Genomic DNA, 16,404 nt, shown 5'->3' with positions numbered 1-16,404 from the left:
TCTTCATGGCACTTACCAATATATGAAATTGTCGGTTTAATGGCTCATAGTTTATCACTTTCCATTAGACTGCAGAATCTAAAGAAGACACAGTGTCCTGTTCATAGCTGTAGTAGCTGTAGTCCTGTCTTGAACTGAATTTGGCACATGACAGGCATACATTAATATTTGTTGAATCAATAATGGTAGATGTAAGCATAGGGTGTTAGAGAACACTAAAAAGGGACGGTCCTTTAAAGAATGAGAAAACAACAGAGCTAAGGGCTAGAGACCAATTCTAAGTGATACTGTTTAGGCTCCTAATTAAACCACATCTGAAATCAGAATAACATTTTTTTTAATGTGACTGAATACATTTCCTTTTTGCTTAATCCAGTTTGGGTTGGGTTTCCTATTATTTCACTAACAAATACAGTTGTCATTCAGTGAAACCATAGTTTGAAATCCTGGAAAGTTGATTACAGTTCTACTTAAATAAGAATACTGTGACATTAAGTTACTCTGAATAAAATAATGCCACCTCCAAGATGGGAATAAAGACACAGACCTACTAGAGAATGGACTTGAGGATATGGGGAGGGGGAAGGGTAAGCTGTGACAAAGTGAGAGAGTGGCATGGACATATAAACACTACCAAAAGTAAAACAGCTAGTGGGAAGCAGCTGCATAGCACAGGGAGATCAGCTCGGTGCTTTGTGACCACTTAGAGGGGTGGGATAGGGAGGGTGGGAGGGAGGGAGACGCAAGAGGGAAGAGATATGGGGATATATGTATATGTATAACTGATTCACTTTGTCATAAAGCAGAAACTAACACACCATTGTAAAGCAATTATACTCCAATAAAGATGTTAAAAAAATAAAAATAATGCCACCTCATGGAGTGGTGGACTCCTTCTGTCATTGCAGCAGACTAGGCAGAGGCAAAGTAACCTCATGACTGAGTTATTGTGTGTTGGACTGAATATTTTCTGCATTTCCTTCTTACTGAAGCTTCCATAATTCTATACACAAAACAGCCAATACAATTTGTTAAATAAATGAAACTTTTGAATACTTTCAGTTTTGAACTTGTCTGCCTTCAGCTTAGAAGGTTACATCTTTTTATTTTTTTGACTCAAATTTACATCTGTTTAATTACTGTATTATTTTTTTTCTACTCTATTTTATAGTGTTTAAAAATATTAGTGGAATGCTTGGTTCTCTCTAGAGAAAAATCTACTGATAAAATTGAACAAATAAATATGCATATATTCTATTTTCCATCCATCTAAATAAGACATTAATAATTTATTGTCATGTAGAAAACAAATCTATACTTTTTGGGGCATCTCTGTTAAAGAGACTACGAAAATTCTTCCTATTTTTTGAATAGGAAAGAATGATTAAGCAGAAGATATTCAAATGAATCAAATCTGAGGTTTAGAGAAGTCCTCCATGGTTTCACTTCTCAATTCTCTATTCAAACATTTCTAGTGCAGGTCAAGGCTAAAGGGGTGAAAAGGGGTCGATAATCAGTAACTCAAATGAGGCACTGATCAATCATTTAGGATAGAAAAGAAAGGATTTTAATTGATTTGAAGAATGTTTTAGGAAGCCCAATTTATAAATGATTCCCTAAAAGGAAAGATAACTACAGAAGTGCACTTCCGCTCTCTCAGTCTGACGTATTGATGATTTACATTTAGTCATGACGTTTATTGACGTTGTACTAGATACCACCCCCCCACCCCCCCAACCCCCCCACCCCCCACCCCTGATACAGGGACATCCTTTCACATTGTTCTGTTTTTCTTCCCCACACTATTTAGGTTTTAACTGCCTGGTTTTAACATTAAAATGCTTTCAACATTTAGCTTTTTGGACGGTGAATCTGCATTGTGTAGGACCTATTTTAGAGGGCAACTTCCGCTTAAAAAAGGTGATTCTGTGGATCTTCCTGTCTCTGCACATGCTCAACACCCTCTTGTCTCCCCCATGGTTTGCATTATTAAAAAGCTTTGACATGGCTCATCAGAGCTGGCTGCTGTGTTCCAAACGGGTTCCTGTCAAAACAAAATCAGTATACCCTGGAACACAGGCCAGGCCAGCTGAATTCAAAGGGTATTACCTAAATCCCTCTGCATATTTTGCCTTAAAAAAAATGCCAACACTATAACTAGTCTGCCTCTTTATTTTATAATTTTTATTGTTTTTATGTTACAAATGCCTCCCCCTCCCTGCCCCGCTTTCTGAGTCATAAGAATATATCACCAAATGACCTACTTGGACATTTAATACCACTGTGCTCAGAAAAGCCTCTGTTTAAGTACCTAGCTGTTTGAGATTCCTGTCAACTGAATACAGATGAAACGGAAAGGAGAAGGCTCATCACAGGGGTTCTCCTGATAACACTTCATTTAACATATTTCAGTTTAGCAACAAGGGGCCACAAAAAGAAAACTATTTTATTTAAAATGACAGGGCGACTATGTTGTGCCCACTGTAACTATGTCCCACACAGGAAGTGATGATAATGGTAATAGGCCACATTTACAGTTTAACTCTACGGGGTGATTTCTCTCAAATGAATTCACCTCTTGAGCATGACACATCCATATCACATCTCAAAGGCTCACAAAATTGTTATTTCATAGATATTGAAATACAGGGGGAAGGAGGGGTGTTTGATAGCTATTTAACAAAGCACGAAGCAGCTGTACAGAGCAAGGTGCTAGGGAGATTCTAGCATTTAATTGATATGCCAGACAGTGTTTAAAGCATAAGAATAGAAAATGGCCAATTTAAATGTGGTTATAATTAGCTGAGGCTAACATTCCGTTCTGTTCTGAAGTTTTAGGAGACATGAAATCTACAAAAGTACCAGGTCTAATAGTTTCAGGAAGGATCCGTGGTTTTATTTGACCTTACATATATAGATGAATGGAAAAGTGCCTCTTTGATTAGTGCTATTTAAGCACTGTGGATTACTTAGAAATACTATATTTGGAGACCAGTTCTGACCCTGTGCAGTGAGAAATGATTATTTGAGATCTTGATCTGAAAAGCTCTAAAAATAAGTCAAACAGTAGTATTCTAGGAATTTTTACATATTGGAAATCACATCTCTAGCAACCACTACTACTAAAAATTTTATATGGCCGGATAAAATGTGAAACTATTAACTGAAGTTATGATTATGTTGAGCAGTGCTTTCTGAATTTTTCATGAGGGCACTACTCCTGTGGAGGCCTTAGTACTTCCTGGTCCATTTCAAACTCATGAAATCTCTTTGATGTCTTTTGCTTTATCTTGAAAGGATGTTTTTGTCAAATATTAAAAATAGTGTTTTTATAGTTAGTGTGGTGGTGGTTTGACTTGGTTGTGGTTAGGCTGTATATGCACTTTTGTAGTGAGCCTTTCCCCCAACTGGCATTCTAGAACACTGTCTCAAAGTTAGCAAAAAAGCTTCATTTCCTAAATCTCCTGTTAGAACTAATTTTCAGTTAAGATGAATCATGATTATCCTCTGATTTCTCATACTCCCAACATACAGTGCTAAGTAATCTTGTGTGTATATGTACCATGGTTTGTGACTTATAGTATTAAACTATAAAATTCTACCCTGTAGATCAGTGTGTACTGATAAAATGCTTACTTGCTAGCATGAAACTATGTGATTGGAACCATTATAGCAAAAAATAGGTGCCCTAAGAGGAGTCATGGCACTCCTGACATTACTAACACAAGCACCTGGCTATCAATTCAGAAAAGATCTTCATTTCTGTGTCTGTGAAAGAGGATCAGATAAAACAATACAGTTCCACTTCTTGCTTCTGAATTTGAAACAATATGTATAAGGATGTTGCCCCTGAAAGTATCTGATTGTGTCTGGTCAGCTGGCTAGGGCTTTCTCTGGCTTGTTGGAAAAATATTTATTTTCCTTGTCCTAACTCCCAGGTGCTACTGCTGAGCAAATGGGAACATCACTGCCAGAAGTATTTGAAAAGAACAAAAAAAAAATTGATTTGGACAATCTATGTGCTCCTGTCATTGACAGAGACACAACTGCGACCAGGGGTATGACTAGGGTCAGAGCAAGGTTAAAAGAAAAGCACCCAGGAATTCTCTCTTGTCATCAGCTTTTCAATCTAACTACTCTTGGTTAGCTGCAGGCAATATATAAGTTTTCATCAAATACCAAGAGACGTTTCATAGTATTTACAAGTTGCACTTAAAATTTTCCCAAGAGGTGGCTACTTTTGCAATAGCAAAACACTTAATATGTGAAGTTCAGATGGTTAGCACATCTATGACATATGAGGATTTCCTGACAACATGGAAATTATAAGCTTATTCATTACCAACAATTGCGTGAGTTGTATGTGAAACCAAGTAAAAATACTCCTCCTCCTCAGATAACTATTTTAAGGCTGATATTGATTCTGTTATTTTTAAAAGAAATAATTAATTCTTACCAAACAAATATTATCAAGAGATCAATTACTATCACAAAAGAAAGGCTATCTAGGTTTTTTAAAAGACTGCAGCAAACAATGCGGAAAACCATTAAAATAAAGAAATATGTGGTGCAAAAATGAAAGTCACTGAATAAATTGTGTCCATTCTGCGGCAGAATGCTAAACTATAAACAAATCAATTTAAACATTTGTTAAGGAATATAAGCAGATTCAGAGCAGCAATATTGTCTATGAGATTCAAGGACCAATACTTCTAAACAAGACTTTAAATAATTTTTCTTAATATGAGAAATCGAATTATCTCTAAAATTTCCTTTAAACTTGATCTCTTGTACACATAAGTTCAAGATTTCATACTTTCAAAGTTTTTTTTTTATCAATATTTAGCTATAAACTCAGCTGTGAGGATATTCATGAGCTAGGAGAATATCCCTGAAGAACTAAATATTAAAAAATTAGTCCTGGAGTAGGATCCAAAGGGGAAAAAATTAAATAAGTGCTAAAGAGACAAGTGTACATGTATTAAGAAAGATGTTATGTAACATCTGAGAAATTTTTAAAACCTGCTGATAGCCTTAATTTTTCAATCTTTGGCAAAATATATTATAAAAATATTCTTGTCTCTGTGAATAATATAATCAAGGCATAAAAATAAGGAAAAGTTAAGCAATGACAATATGTCAGGCATTAATGAAAACAGTTCAAAACAGTAAGTTTAAAGACATATAATTCAACCAGCAATGCTATCCAAGTTCTCCAATGCAGATTTTGAAGAGAGCAGATTTCTTTTTGTGTTTTCACATTTATGGTACACACTTCCTGTCTGCAGTTTTTAGAGGGTCACTGTGAGTCCTCTAAAGGTTTCTTTATCATTTACTATTATAAATAATTATGTTCCTAAGTGGCAGTTCAAAGCTCAGTACAGCACTCGTACAACACCATGGGAAGATCAGGTGACCTTTCTCCAATTCTCCTCTCTCTGGTGCTGAGGACAGACAAAGTGATATGTCTGTCATACGCCATTACCATTAGAACAGAATCTTGTTCTTTTATTACAACTGAACTCCACCAGATTTCTCAGCAGGAATGCTAAGTGAAATCAATGTCTTGGATTTCCAGGCTGAGCTTGGAGGTCACAGCCACTCTATCATTTCTCAGCATTATCCTTTCTAGTGCACACACAACCCCCTCAAGCCTCCAACTGGCACACAGCAGATTGAAAACAGCATGCATCAGAGGACTCATGCTGTACAATTTTACAGTCTTTTGGAGCCCCTTCCCTTTGATTCCCCCCTTCCATTTTTTGCAAATTGCAAATAAGTTTTGTTTGTGTCCTTCTCTGGAGTTGTGAGTCAAAGGCAAATCTAGGAAGAAGGGCAGGTGAGAAAACCCAGAGAAAATGGTTGATTTTTGACAGCTGTCAATAAGATCATTTTCCTTACATCATCACCTAGATGTGGCTTATGATTCTATTATTCTATTGAAAGTACAATAAAGGTACTTTCAACATAAATTATCAGTTTGGCTTATGCCAGGTAGGTAGGCAGATAACAAAAAGCTAAATAAAATAATTCTATTGTATAGTAAGACAGACATAAAAATCCACCAACAAAACACATAGAAAATGCCCCCAGGACACTAAGAATTGATTGTTTCAAAATACATATATATAATAATAAATGATAACAATTATATATAACTAAAATGGCTTTGTGAAGGCAAAATGTATATTATACCATGTATAAATGTCAATTCCAGCCTCTAAGAAACTAAATTCATGTATTGAAATGGGACCTCTTTACTTATTGTTGCTTGTATTCTTTTAGCTATGTTCTCCATTAAAATGACAACAGTAATATTTATTGGTCTGGCTATTTTTAACCCACTAAACTTTACTGCTTAGCTAAAACACCAAGCACGTTTAAGACATCTTTTCTGACAATAAGAATGGTGGGAGACAGTATGCTAGAGGACAATGAGCAAAGAAAGGACATATTTTTATTAAATCATGGCTGTTTCCTAAAAAGGGGCACTTTATTCTGGGTTAAACTTTTTATGTATTCTATAATAATTGTAGGTGGGAAAAAATACAACATCCATGGTTTTCTTAAACTTTATATGATAGAAAATTCATGAAGGCTAATTTTCCAAAAGTAAAATTTAGCGATAAACTATAAATATATTTTTAAAATTATGTATAATCATAGCTTATAGAAACACAATCCACTTTTTTACTAGTACTAAATAAATGGAGGTGTTTAAAACCATAGAATATGGCAGAATTCTAACATTACTGAAATAATCAATCTCTGCATCCAGTCTGTGGAGTTCTATGAATATCTGGAACCATATAGCTCCTAAAGCCATGTCCTAATCTTGGCCAACTTTCAGCCACTTTTACATTTGCCATGGTTACCTAAGAAAGTATTGTAGCAAGTGCTCAATAAACATTTGAATAGATGAATGAATGAATGAACAAATAAACAGATGCATAAATGGATGAGGCTGACTGACATCAAAAGCTTCATGATTATTTGAGTTAAGTCATTTGGGGAGAAGATACTAACGATAAAAAGTAATTCTAGGAACCAGGAAAAACCCATTAGTCCTTTACAAGTGAACTATGTACTATAAAATCATAAGATGAAACGTCCTAATGTAAAGCATCATTATAAAACATGATGTGAAATCACATTAATAAGTCATGGGAAAAAACCCAGAATGATACCTCACAGAGTTAGTTACTTGTGTGTGACAATGACTATGCTGCTACAGCTATTTATTTTTCTCAGTGTTAGCCTGTACATGTAATGCATTGAAACTGTTGGTCCATGGAGACACCAAAACATCACTGCTTTAAAATTAAATTATATTTAATAAATGTTATAATTATTACCAAGTTTTAAAAACATATGTTCTGCTATGATCATGAAGAAAAGCAGACCAGGCCTTAGGTACACATCAAGCACAGAACATGCACAGTCCATTACACAGCAGGAAGAGCTCTTAAAAGTGGCTGATGCATGTTTCCTAATATCACAGTAGTAAGTACAGTGTTTTGCACTATATATTTGCACATGTTGCTGGTGAGGTCTAAGGTCCTTGTCCAGGTTCAGTTACAATTCCAAATGTATTTATCTCTTACTATATAAAAACAGACTTGGAGGTTTTGGGGAGATAGAGGCTGGAGGACACTTTCCCAACCCATCTCTTCTCTTTCCCAATTTCTACTCTGGATTAATACACTGACTGTAAAAAGCACCTGCCAGGGCACTACGGAAGGAGTAAAAAAATTCTTGGATTGTTTTTTTCTTTTACAATACTTTCTAATTATTTTCTCTGTGTATTTTTTCAACAGTTGTGACTACATTAGCCTATTACTCTTTAGACATTTCAACATGAATTCATGAAATGAAGAGCAGAAGCAATTCTCTAGGTAATTCAGCAAAAGACAAAACAGTATTATTTGGGGGGTAAATTAACTGTTATCAGTTTTCTACTTAATATTTTCTAATTGTTAGAAAATATGTGTGATTATTTCCCTGATTAACATCAGGAAAAATTATTTTATGGTTACTCTTTTTACTTTTTCCACAGAAAGTTTAATATATTCATATACTATCATCTAGGTAATATCTTAAAAATCACAAAGAAATTCAAATTAATTTTTCTGCTTCTCTCTTCTTCTGAGCCAAGAAACAAATTACCTGAAACTCTCTTGATCCTTTTCTACATTCTCTCAGGAAATGTTTCCTTAGCTCTAAAAACAAAACTATTCCTAAACAGTCTTACTTTTAACACTAGTATTATCTTCCTATCTGTACATGATCATCTCATTGGCTGAATAATACATCGAAAATTATGTCTATACTATCCCTCATAATAATAGTTATTGATATTTATATAAAACATTTTCTGTATGCACTAATCATACTCATATACTAAGGTCTAATTCAGTTGCCCCTTCGGGAAATTTCCCCAGACCTCTCACTGAAGGTAATATTCTCTTTGTCCTAATAACTTCCAATGCACTTTATCTGTAACTCCTTCTATGACTTTGTACCGTAGAGGATGGGTATCTATTTTATAAGACTGTAAAATTCTTGATGACAGCACACCTATCTTACAAATATTTGTGTCACTCACATTTCCTACTATAAATGCATGTTTGTTGTATAAACGAGTGACTAAATGTATGTATGCAAATTTATAGGGACACCTTCCTTACTGATCCTACTAGACTATTATTTCCTTGGAGATCTAGAGTTTAGCCCAGTTGCTGGCACATAATAGATATTCAATAAATATCACTGAATGAAAAGTACACTGTAAATGTCAAAACATGTAGTTTCTTCAAAAGGGTACCTTGCTTTTGGGTGGTGGGCTGTTTGTGCTCTTGTCTGTGTGAATGCTGGTAGGAGATACAGCAGCACCAAGGTTGCCTTGGGGTATGCCTGGGAGCTTTCCTCCTGGAGATACCTGCATTGCAGCTAGCTGGGCAGCATATAACTGCTATAGAAGAAAGAGAGAGGGAGAGAGAGAGAGAGAGAGAGAGAGAGAGAGAGAGGGAGGGAGGGAGAGAGAAAAAAAAAAGGACTGAGTAATAAAATAAATGCGCCACTCAGAAAATACCTATAATAAGATGTGGTATTTTTCCAATTGGGTATTTTTGTTTGTGCCCTGGAATATTTAAAGAAAGACACTGTCACCTCAACTTTCATGACTTACTTCTCAGGGGAGAAATGACAGATATGACACATAAGGAATTTTAGTTTCAGTATATACAGGGACTGAAAACAAGTAACAGTCATCCGTATTTACTCTTTGCCAACATCAGTGGAGGAAAAGTATATCATGCTATATGGTTAATACCTTTATTTTAACCATTTAAAAATTTACACGGTGTGTTACAAAAGAATGAAGCTTCATACACCAAGTAATTTTCTTACTATCCATATGGGCTCAAGCCCTGTATATTTCCTTTCTTTGACTTGCTGAAAAGGGCACCTGTAACAATTTTTTCTGATTATTAGCTGTGTAGAAATACAAAAAAGCCACTGGGAGGGAATGGAAGGGGACTATCTGAAGAACATTATTGGGTCAGTCTACCTCAGTTGATAAAAGTTAACTGGATGCTTGCCAGAATGCCACTTTGCTTCATGATATATAAACACAGACAAACGAGATAATCGAGGATTAGGGTTTTAAGGAATACTATCTAAAGCACACACTCTTCGACTAAGCCATCACATAGTAATTCTTATTAAATAACCAATAAAAATTCTTCAACAAATCAATTTAATAATAAGGGAAAATTTTACTTGATGATGATAGCCGTATCATGTAGTATCTTAAAATATGGAGGTTGCTTTAGATTCAAATAGTCATATCAAATGTTTAGATTAATACTCTTTCATCTCCATTTAGCAGTTTGTGAAAATCTGATTGAAGAAGCAATTATTTATATATACATATACAAATATTAATAAATAAATGTATAGATATACACACATATATATACATATATATGTGTGTGTATATATTTAAAATACAACCCAATTTCTTATTTCTCATTTGTCTTAAGATTTCATGGATAGCTTTTACTATGCAAGCTAGAACTTCCATAATAAAAAGACTGATGTTAAAGAAAAAAGCTCTCAAGAAAAAGTGCTGTGAAATAGTTCTCTGTATTATCTTGGTTTTTCTAGGAAAGGGAAATTTCAAAGGCTGAAACTGCTCAGGATAAGCCAGAGACTCTGATAAGTGGGGTCTCTCTATAAATGAAATAATGAAGACTGGCATTTATATACATGAAAATACATTTACATTTTTCAGAGTTTCTAGATGCTTTGTTCTAAATGAAAACAGGACATTAAAATTATTTTAAAAATTATAGCTTATTGTTTTATGTCAACTAATGCAAGATACATTCCAGACAAAAGAAACACCAGAGAAGTATATTTATACTATCAATAATGACTGTTCCACCCCCAAAATTTTTTTTTGCATGCTTTAGAATTATGTTATTTCTTACCCCAGTCAATCAGAAAGAATAAGATTTAATTCATAAGTCTTTAATAGATTACATAAAAAGTAAAAGGATATGATGTCAAATATGATGAGTGGGAGTGTACCATTTTCAAAGTATCAGAAATGATGCATTTCCCACAATTGGGTTAAAAACCTGTGTCTTAAATTCTGCAATTCACAAAGTAATTTCTTCCATCATCATCCTGAACTGTTTATGAAGCCATTAAGAAAATAACCAATAACCCAGGATATCACTTTGCAAATTAAAACTTTTTCCAGTGTACTGAATTTTAAAATATATGTATTTTAAAATACTGGCTGGATAACTATATTACATATTGTAAATTTCACACTGTACTGTATATTATATCCTTGTCTTTAAAAATGATTCTGGTGCTTATTATTCCTAGAAGGTAACAACACATATTTCTGGTTTAGTATACACAAAATATAAAATTGTTCCATAATTACTAAAGATGACATGGGATATTTTAACCTCTGTAGCTAAAAGGAAAAATGTGAACAAAATAGTGATTCAAAATTTGAATTTGATTATTAAAAAATTATTTCAAAATATTGAAAAAATATTGACTATTTGTATTAATTAAATAGATTGTATTAACTAAATAGATGGACCAGTCACTCGTAAAAGGTAATTAAATGTTTAAACATAAATCACTACAGATTCACAACTTCCAAAGAAGTATTAGAACTATTATTAAAAATAGAAGTATAAATATGTTCCCAAACACTTTAATGAATTTGAAGGTAGGAAATGGTATATACTTGGAATTTAAAAAAATCATACATGTTCTTCCTTCATTCAAATAAATGCATTATTTTAACCTTTAAAATATGAAATTAAGGTTTACCTTAGGTTTACCTCAGTTAAATTATCCTAAAAAATTCCTTTGTGTAGAAAAGAAGATAAATTTGGAAAATACATGGGCCCATTTAAATACATATTTTTACTAGAACAGTATACTAGTAACTGGTATTTTTACAAAACACAGAGAGTTAAAGTAATTAATGATGAAATAGTCATAATCTTATTACTCACTCAGTATGGCTAACATTAAGTAGCACCCTAATCTCACATATCCCCTTCGTCATATTTGGCTTTCTCTATGCAAAGGGTCGATATATAGACATACTTTTCCCCAATTGTGATTAACTTTCTACTATTTCCAGATCATTACATTTCCCACCACACATATCTGATCTTCCTAGTTTGCCAAGGTTTGGAAGTAGGAAAGATCTATTTTCAATACATTTTAGTTTGTGTCAAATATATGTGTTCCTTAAATTTACATTATATTACAGAAGCATAAAAAGGCCTCAAGTCTCAGAGAATCTAACATACTTTGGGTCTGCACAAGTAAAATAAACCAGAGATTTTAATACTGCTGGGACCTAATTTGGCCATTCACAAGTTAAAACAAATTTTCAGTAGATTTAAAGAAGCTGACAGTCGTTTTCATACCTGATTATATATCAAGGGTAGGCACCTTAAAAACTACATGCTGCTGAGACTTATTTTAATTCAACCTTTCAAAAAATTAAATCCATTTGTCTATCCATTAAGATGTGTGTTGACTGATATTAAAACAAGAAAGTCTAGAGATGATTAGTATTTTATTTCATTTATTAAATGTTCTTAAAGCAGAATCAAGAATCATGTAGGTATCTGTACTGAGGGAGGTCTATAATCTCAGAATCACTGGCTGACCTTGGTGAGCAGGAAGGGGCATGAAATCTGTGGGGACTGGAAAGCCACCTGAAGTAACAAGCATCCTGTGAACTGTAGAACTCATTTACATATTATGTACATATATAATTATAGTCACTTGCAATTATATATAAATAAAAATGTTTAAACAAAAACCTGGCTCACATTTGTTTTTAAAGGATAGTAGAGAGGGGCTTCCCTGGTGGCGCAGTGGTTGAGAGTCCGCCTGCCAATGCAGGGGACACAGGTTCGTGCCCCGGTGCAGGAGGATTCCACATGCTGCAGAGCAGCTGGGCCTGTGAGCCATGGCTGCTGAGCCTGCACGTCCGGAGTCTGTGCTCCGCAACGGGAGAGGCCACAGCAGTGAGAGGCCCGTGTACCGCAAAAAAATAAAAAAAATAAAATAAATAAAAGGATAGTAGAGAAAACCTGGAGTTAAATATAAGGTGTATTATGATAAATGTACTTTTATGAAAAACAGTCGTTCTTAACATCAGAAAGAAGTTGAGATATCCTAAACATAAAAAGCTGAAGATTATGGAGAACACTCGGGGCATGATGTTAACCAGACTAACAGAATAACACTTTTTTACCTTGAAGAATAATCTGACCCTTATCTTGAAATGGATATGTTAGGGGTTTGGTTTGATCTCCAAAACTCCCCAACCCCACAGAGCATTAGGTTTTCTATTCTTTATATTACTTAAAATATTGCATTCTCATTCCCTTTCCCTTCCCCCATCCCTACACCTACTTCAGACAATGATTTTTTTTCTTTTTTAATGGAGACAACCACATACAATTAGGTTGGAATCTATTCATTGGTTACTTAGGGTCTTGGTGCTAATGTGCTCATAAGTATGTTTCTATATATCTATCTATACATATAAGTAACTCTCACTTTTGTCTCAAACTGTTCCGTAAAACTACATCTTTGTCTTTTCAGCATTTTAAGCTCCTTCAAGGACCATTTCTACTTTTAGAGGGACAGTTAAAAGGAAGGCAAACCACAATTCTAACCCCAGCTCTGAGCTAGTGACCTGGGGTGACCAATCTGAACCACAATTCCTTAATCTGCAAATTCAGGGCTAAATAAAACTGACTTTGCATGGTTGCTGTGAGAAATACATCACATACTGTGCATAAAACACTCACTTGATCAATAAGTAACAGTTATAATTATTAATGGATTAATTATACCAAGTAAGAACTAGGTAATATTTACCTGCTAACCTCCTACTACAGACTCTGGACTGTGCTAGGTACAGTGGGGGACACAGAAAATGCATAAACATAGTTTCTTCCCTAAGTCAACACTGGTACACATAAAATATTGAGAATATAAGTGTACTATATGTAACTATATGCCACTGTTAAAGGCATGACAAAAAAGGAAATGAATCAGTGCATTCTGATATGCTTTCATTATAGATGTGTAGCTAAGCATAATAAAAGAGGTGGCATTCTAGGGAGGGAGCACAATCTAAAGCCAGGCACAGGAGCAAGAATGACCTGGCTGTTGCAAAGGGAATAGAGAGGATGGTGTGGAACAGTAGGTGAGAGAGTGGGTGGTAGACAGGACAGTGACCTGAGTGCAAACCTTGGGAAGAACAAAACAGTACTGGGTGCAGGCTAAGTTCAACTTACAGAAAATCGTGAAATATAGGCAAAACAGTTTAAATTTAATATGTAAGCAAGAGAAAGCCACTGAATGTTTGAGAGCAATATATATGTTTTAAGCTAAAACATATATATTGTTTTAGTTAAGATAAAGACAAGAGTTATATCACTTCTGAGGTTATCAGAATTTAGCAGCAGTAATTTGAATGATAGTTTGAGTTGAAGTAACAGTTGTGAAAATGAAGAAGGAAAAAAAAAGATTCCATGATCTAAGTGAAGAGTGCTAACACACTGCACAACCGCTTAATACTGGTTTTGCTAAATTAGTTGTTTAAAATTATTTTATAAGTAGGATCATTTTCTCCAAATGAAATTTCATATCAAACACTGATACATAGAGAGAAAAAAGAGGTGTACTATAACTATAAATGAATTTTACATATTTTAACATTTAATTAAACGAGACCAGTGAGGTTGTTTTAACTATCCCAAGAATTTAAAGAGGTACAGGGCTGAAAGTTGAAGTCCTTTATCACACGTGGTGATCAAGAAAGCTCTCAGGGGGCTTCCCTGGTGGCGCAGTGGTTGAGAGTCTGCCTGCCGATGCAGGGGACACGGGTTCGTGCCCGGGTCCGGGAAGGTCCCACATGCCGCGGAGTGGCTGGGCCCGTGAGCCATGGCCGCTGGGCCTGTGCGTCTGGAGCCTGTGCTCCGCAGTGGGAGAGGCCACTACAGTTAGCGGCCCGCATACCACAAAAAAAAAAAAAAAAAAAAAAAAGAAAGCTCTCAGAAATAAGTAGTAGTCACTTCTAAACTCTCACCTAAGCAAACACATATAGACCTAAATCTTCAAAAAGAACGTTACATAGCTAAAAACTCCCTTGTCAATAGCATCTTCAAGTTCAAATATATGTACAGAAATGGGAGGTGATTCTTTTTTTAAGTGTAGTGACTGAAATCTGGCAATAAAAGTTAATATGTCTACAATGTGTTAACTGTTTTGATTAGAGATTTTAAAATGTGTGTGTTGCAGCTTATAATGATTTTAAAAGTTGATAAATGTGTACTTCTAAAGCTTAAATCTAACCTGAGAGATTTATGTTAGATAGGATGTATATGAAAAGCATGTTTGTTTTTTTAAGGGCAGGGACAAAGAATAACATTTGTGAGGAAAAAATTCAGAAAGCAATTTCAAGGCTCCATAAGTGTTATCTTTATGGCTTAATTTCAGCTTCCTAATGTAACTTAAATGTGGAGTTTAAAGAGAAACTAATGTACTGAAGAAAATCTTTCAAAACATATCAGCATGTTACAATGTGAATAAATTTGCTTTGCACATTATTTTTCATAATGTTTCTTCACAGAAAATTATCAGAGCAACTTGAGTTAAAACATGGACTTCTTGCTCTAATACTGTCAGCTCTTCTTTTTGAGGTTATTTGAGCATATTGTATGAAAAACACAATAGGCCTTAAGTTTGTTGGATTCCAGGGCAAAAGTGCAAATAGAAACTCACACGCCAAATATATAAAAATTTACAATTTACAAATCTAGCTAATGATGTGTTTAATAAAATACGGTTCATTTTCCCAACTGGACAAACACACCTTCAAAATAGCTGGGTGCAAATGAATACCAAAATGAGATACCACTTCACAATCCGTTAGGACAGCTATTATCAAAAAACCTGAACATAACAAATATTGGTGAGGATGTGGAGAAATTGGAACCTTTGACCTTTTCTGCTGGGAATATAAAATGGTGTAACTACTTTTTGAAAACACTATGGCAATTCCTCAAAAAATGAAACAGAATTACCAAATGATCCAACAATCCCTCTTCTGGGTATATATTCCAAATAATTGAAAGCAGGGCCTGGAACAGATATTTGTACACCCATGTTCACAGCAGCATTAGTCACAATAGCCAAAAGGTGGAAGAGATCCAAGTGTCCATCAAGGGGGGAATGGCTAAGCAAAGTGTGTCATATACATACAGTGGAATATTATTCAGCCTTAAAAAGTAAGGGAGTTCTGACAAATGCTACTACATGGATGAACCTTGAAAACACTATGCTACGTGAAATAAGCCAATGATAAAAGACCGAATATTGTATGATCCCTCTTATATGATGCATCTAGAGTAGTCGTTTTTATAGAGACATAAAGAGCGGTGGTTCCCAGGAGCTGGGGGTCAGGTGGGGAGGCGGGAAGGGACGTAACTGCTTAATAGGTACAGAATTTCAATTTGGGGAGATGAAAAAGTTCTGGAGATGGATGCTGATGATGTTTGCACAACAATGTGAATGTACTTAATGCCAATGAGCTGTATATTTAAAAATGGTTAAGATGGCAAATTCTATGTTATGCGTATTTTCCCCTCCACACACAAAAATGATGTGGAGGGCAGATGTGAATTTCGATTCTTGCTCTCCTTGGTGTTTTAAGGCTAGGCCCACAGCCTGTGCTCCTGTTCTTCTTACCCCCAGCTCCATTCAAGAGAAGATGAATCGTTTTGCCCTAGATGGGATACCTTTCTTGGCTGTGACTATCTTCTAAAGCGCTGT

At 34.9% G+C, this 16,404-nt stretch overlaps 1 protein-coding gene across 10 annotated transcripts in view; it reads right to left on the bottom strand.

Annotated features, from left to right (window-relative positions):
- The window catches only part of SOX5 (SRY-box transcription factor 5), a 1,015,676-nt gene that overhangs the window by 64,983 nt on the left and 934,289 nt on the right, over positions 1–16,404 (bottom strand). For 8 of the 10 annotated variants that reach the window (XM_082635813.1, XM_082635815.1, XM_082635814.1 and 5 more), the window contains one exon: positions 8,825–8,971. The exons of the other annotated variants lie outside the window; for them this stretch is intronic. In XM_082635813.1, coding sequence (XP_082491939.1) covers positions 8,825–8,971 — 147 coding nt within the window. The remainder of the gene's footprint in view (positions 1–8,824; positions 8,972–16,404) is intronic. 10 annotated transcript variants of the gene reach the window in all.

This window comes from Mesoplodon mirus (genome assembly GCF_964341445.2).
Source record: "Mesoplodon mirus genome assembly, chromosome: 11".
NCBI lineage: Eukaryota > Metazoa > Chordata > Mammalia > Artiodactyla > Ziphiidae > Mesoplodon > Mesoplodon mirus.
This window is presented reverse-complemented; position numbering and strand designations above follow the sequence as displayed.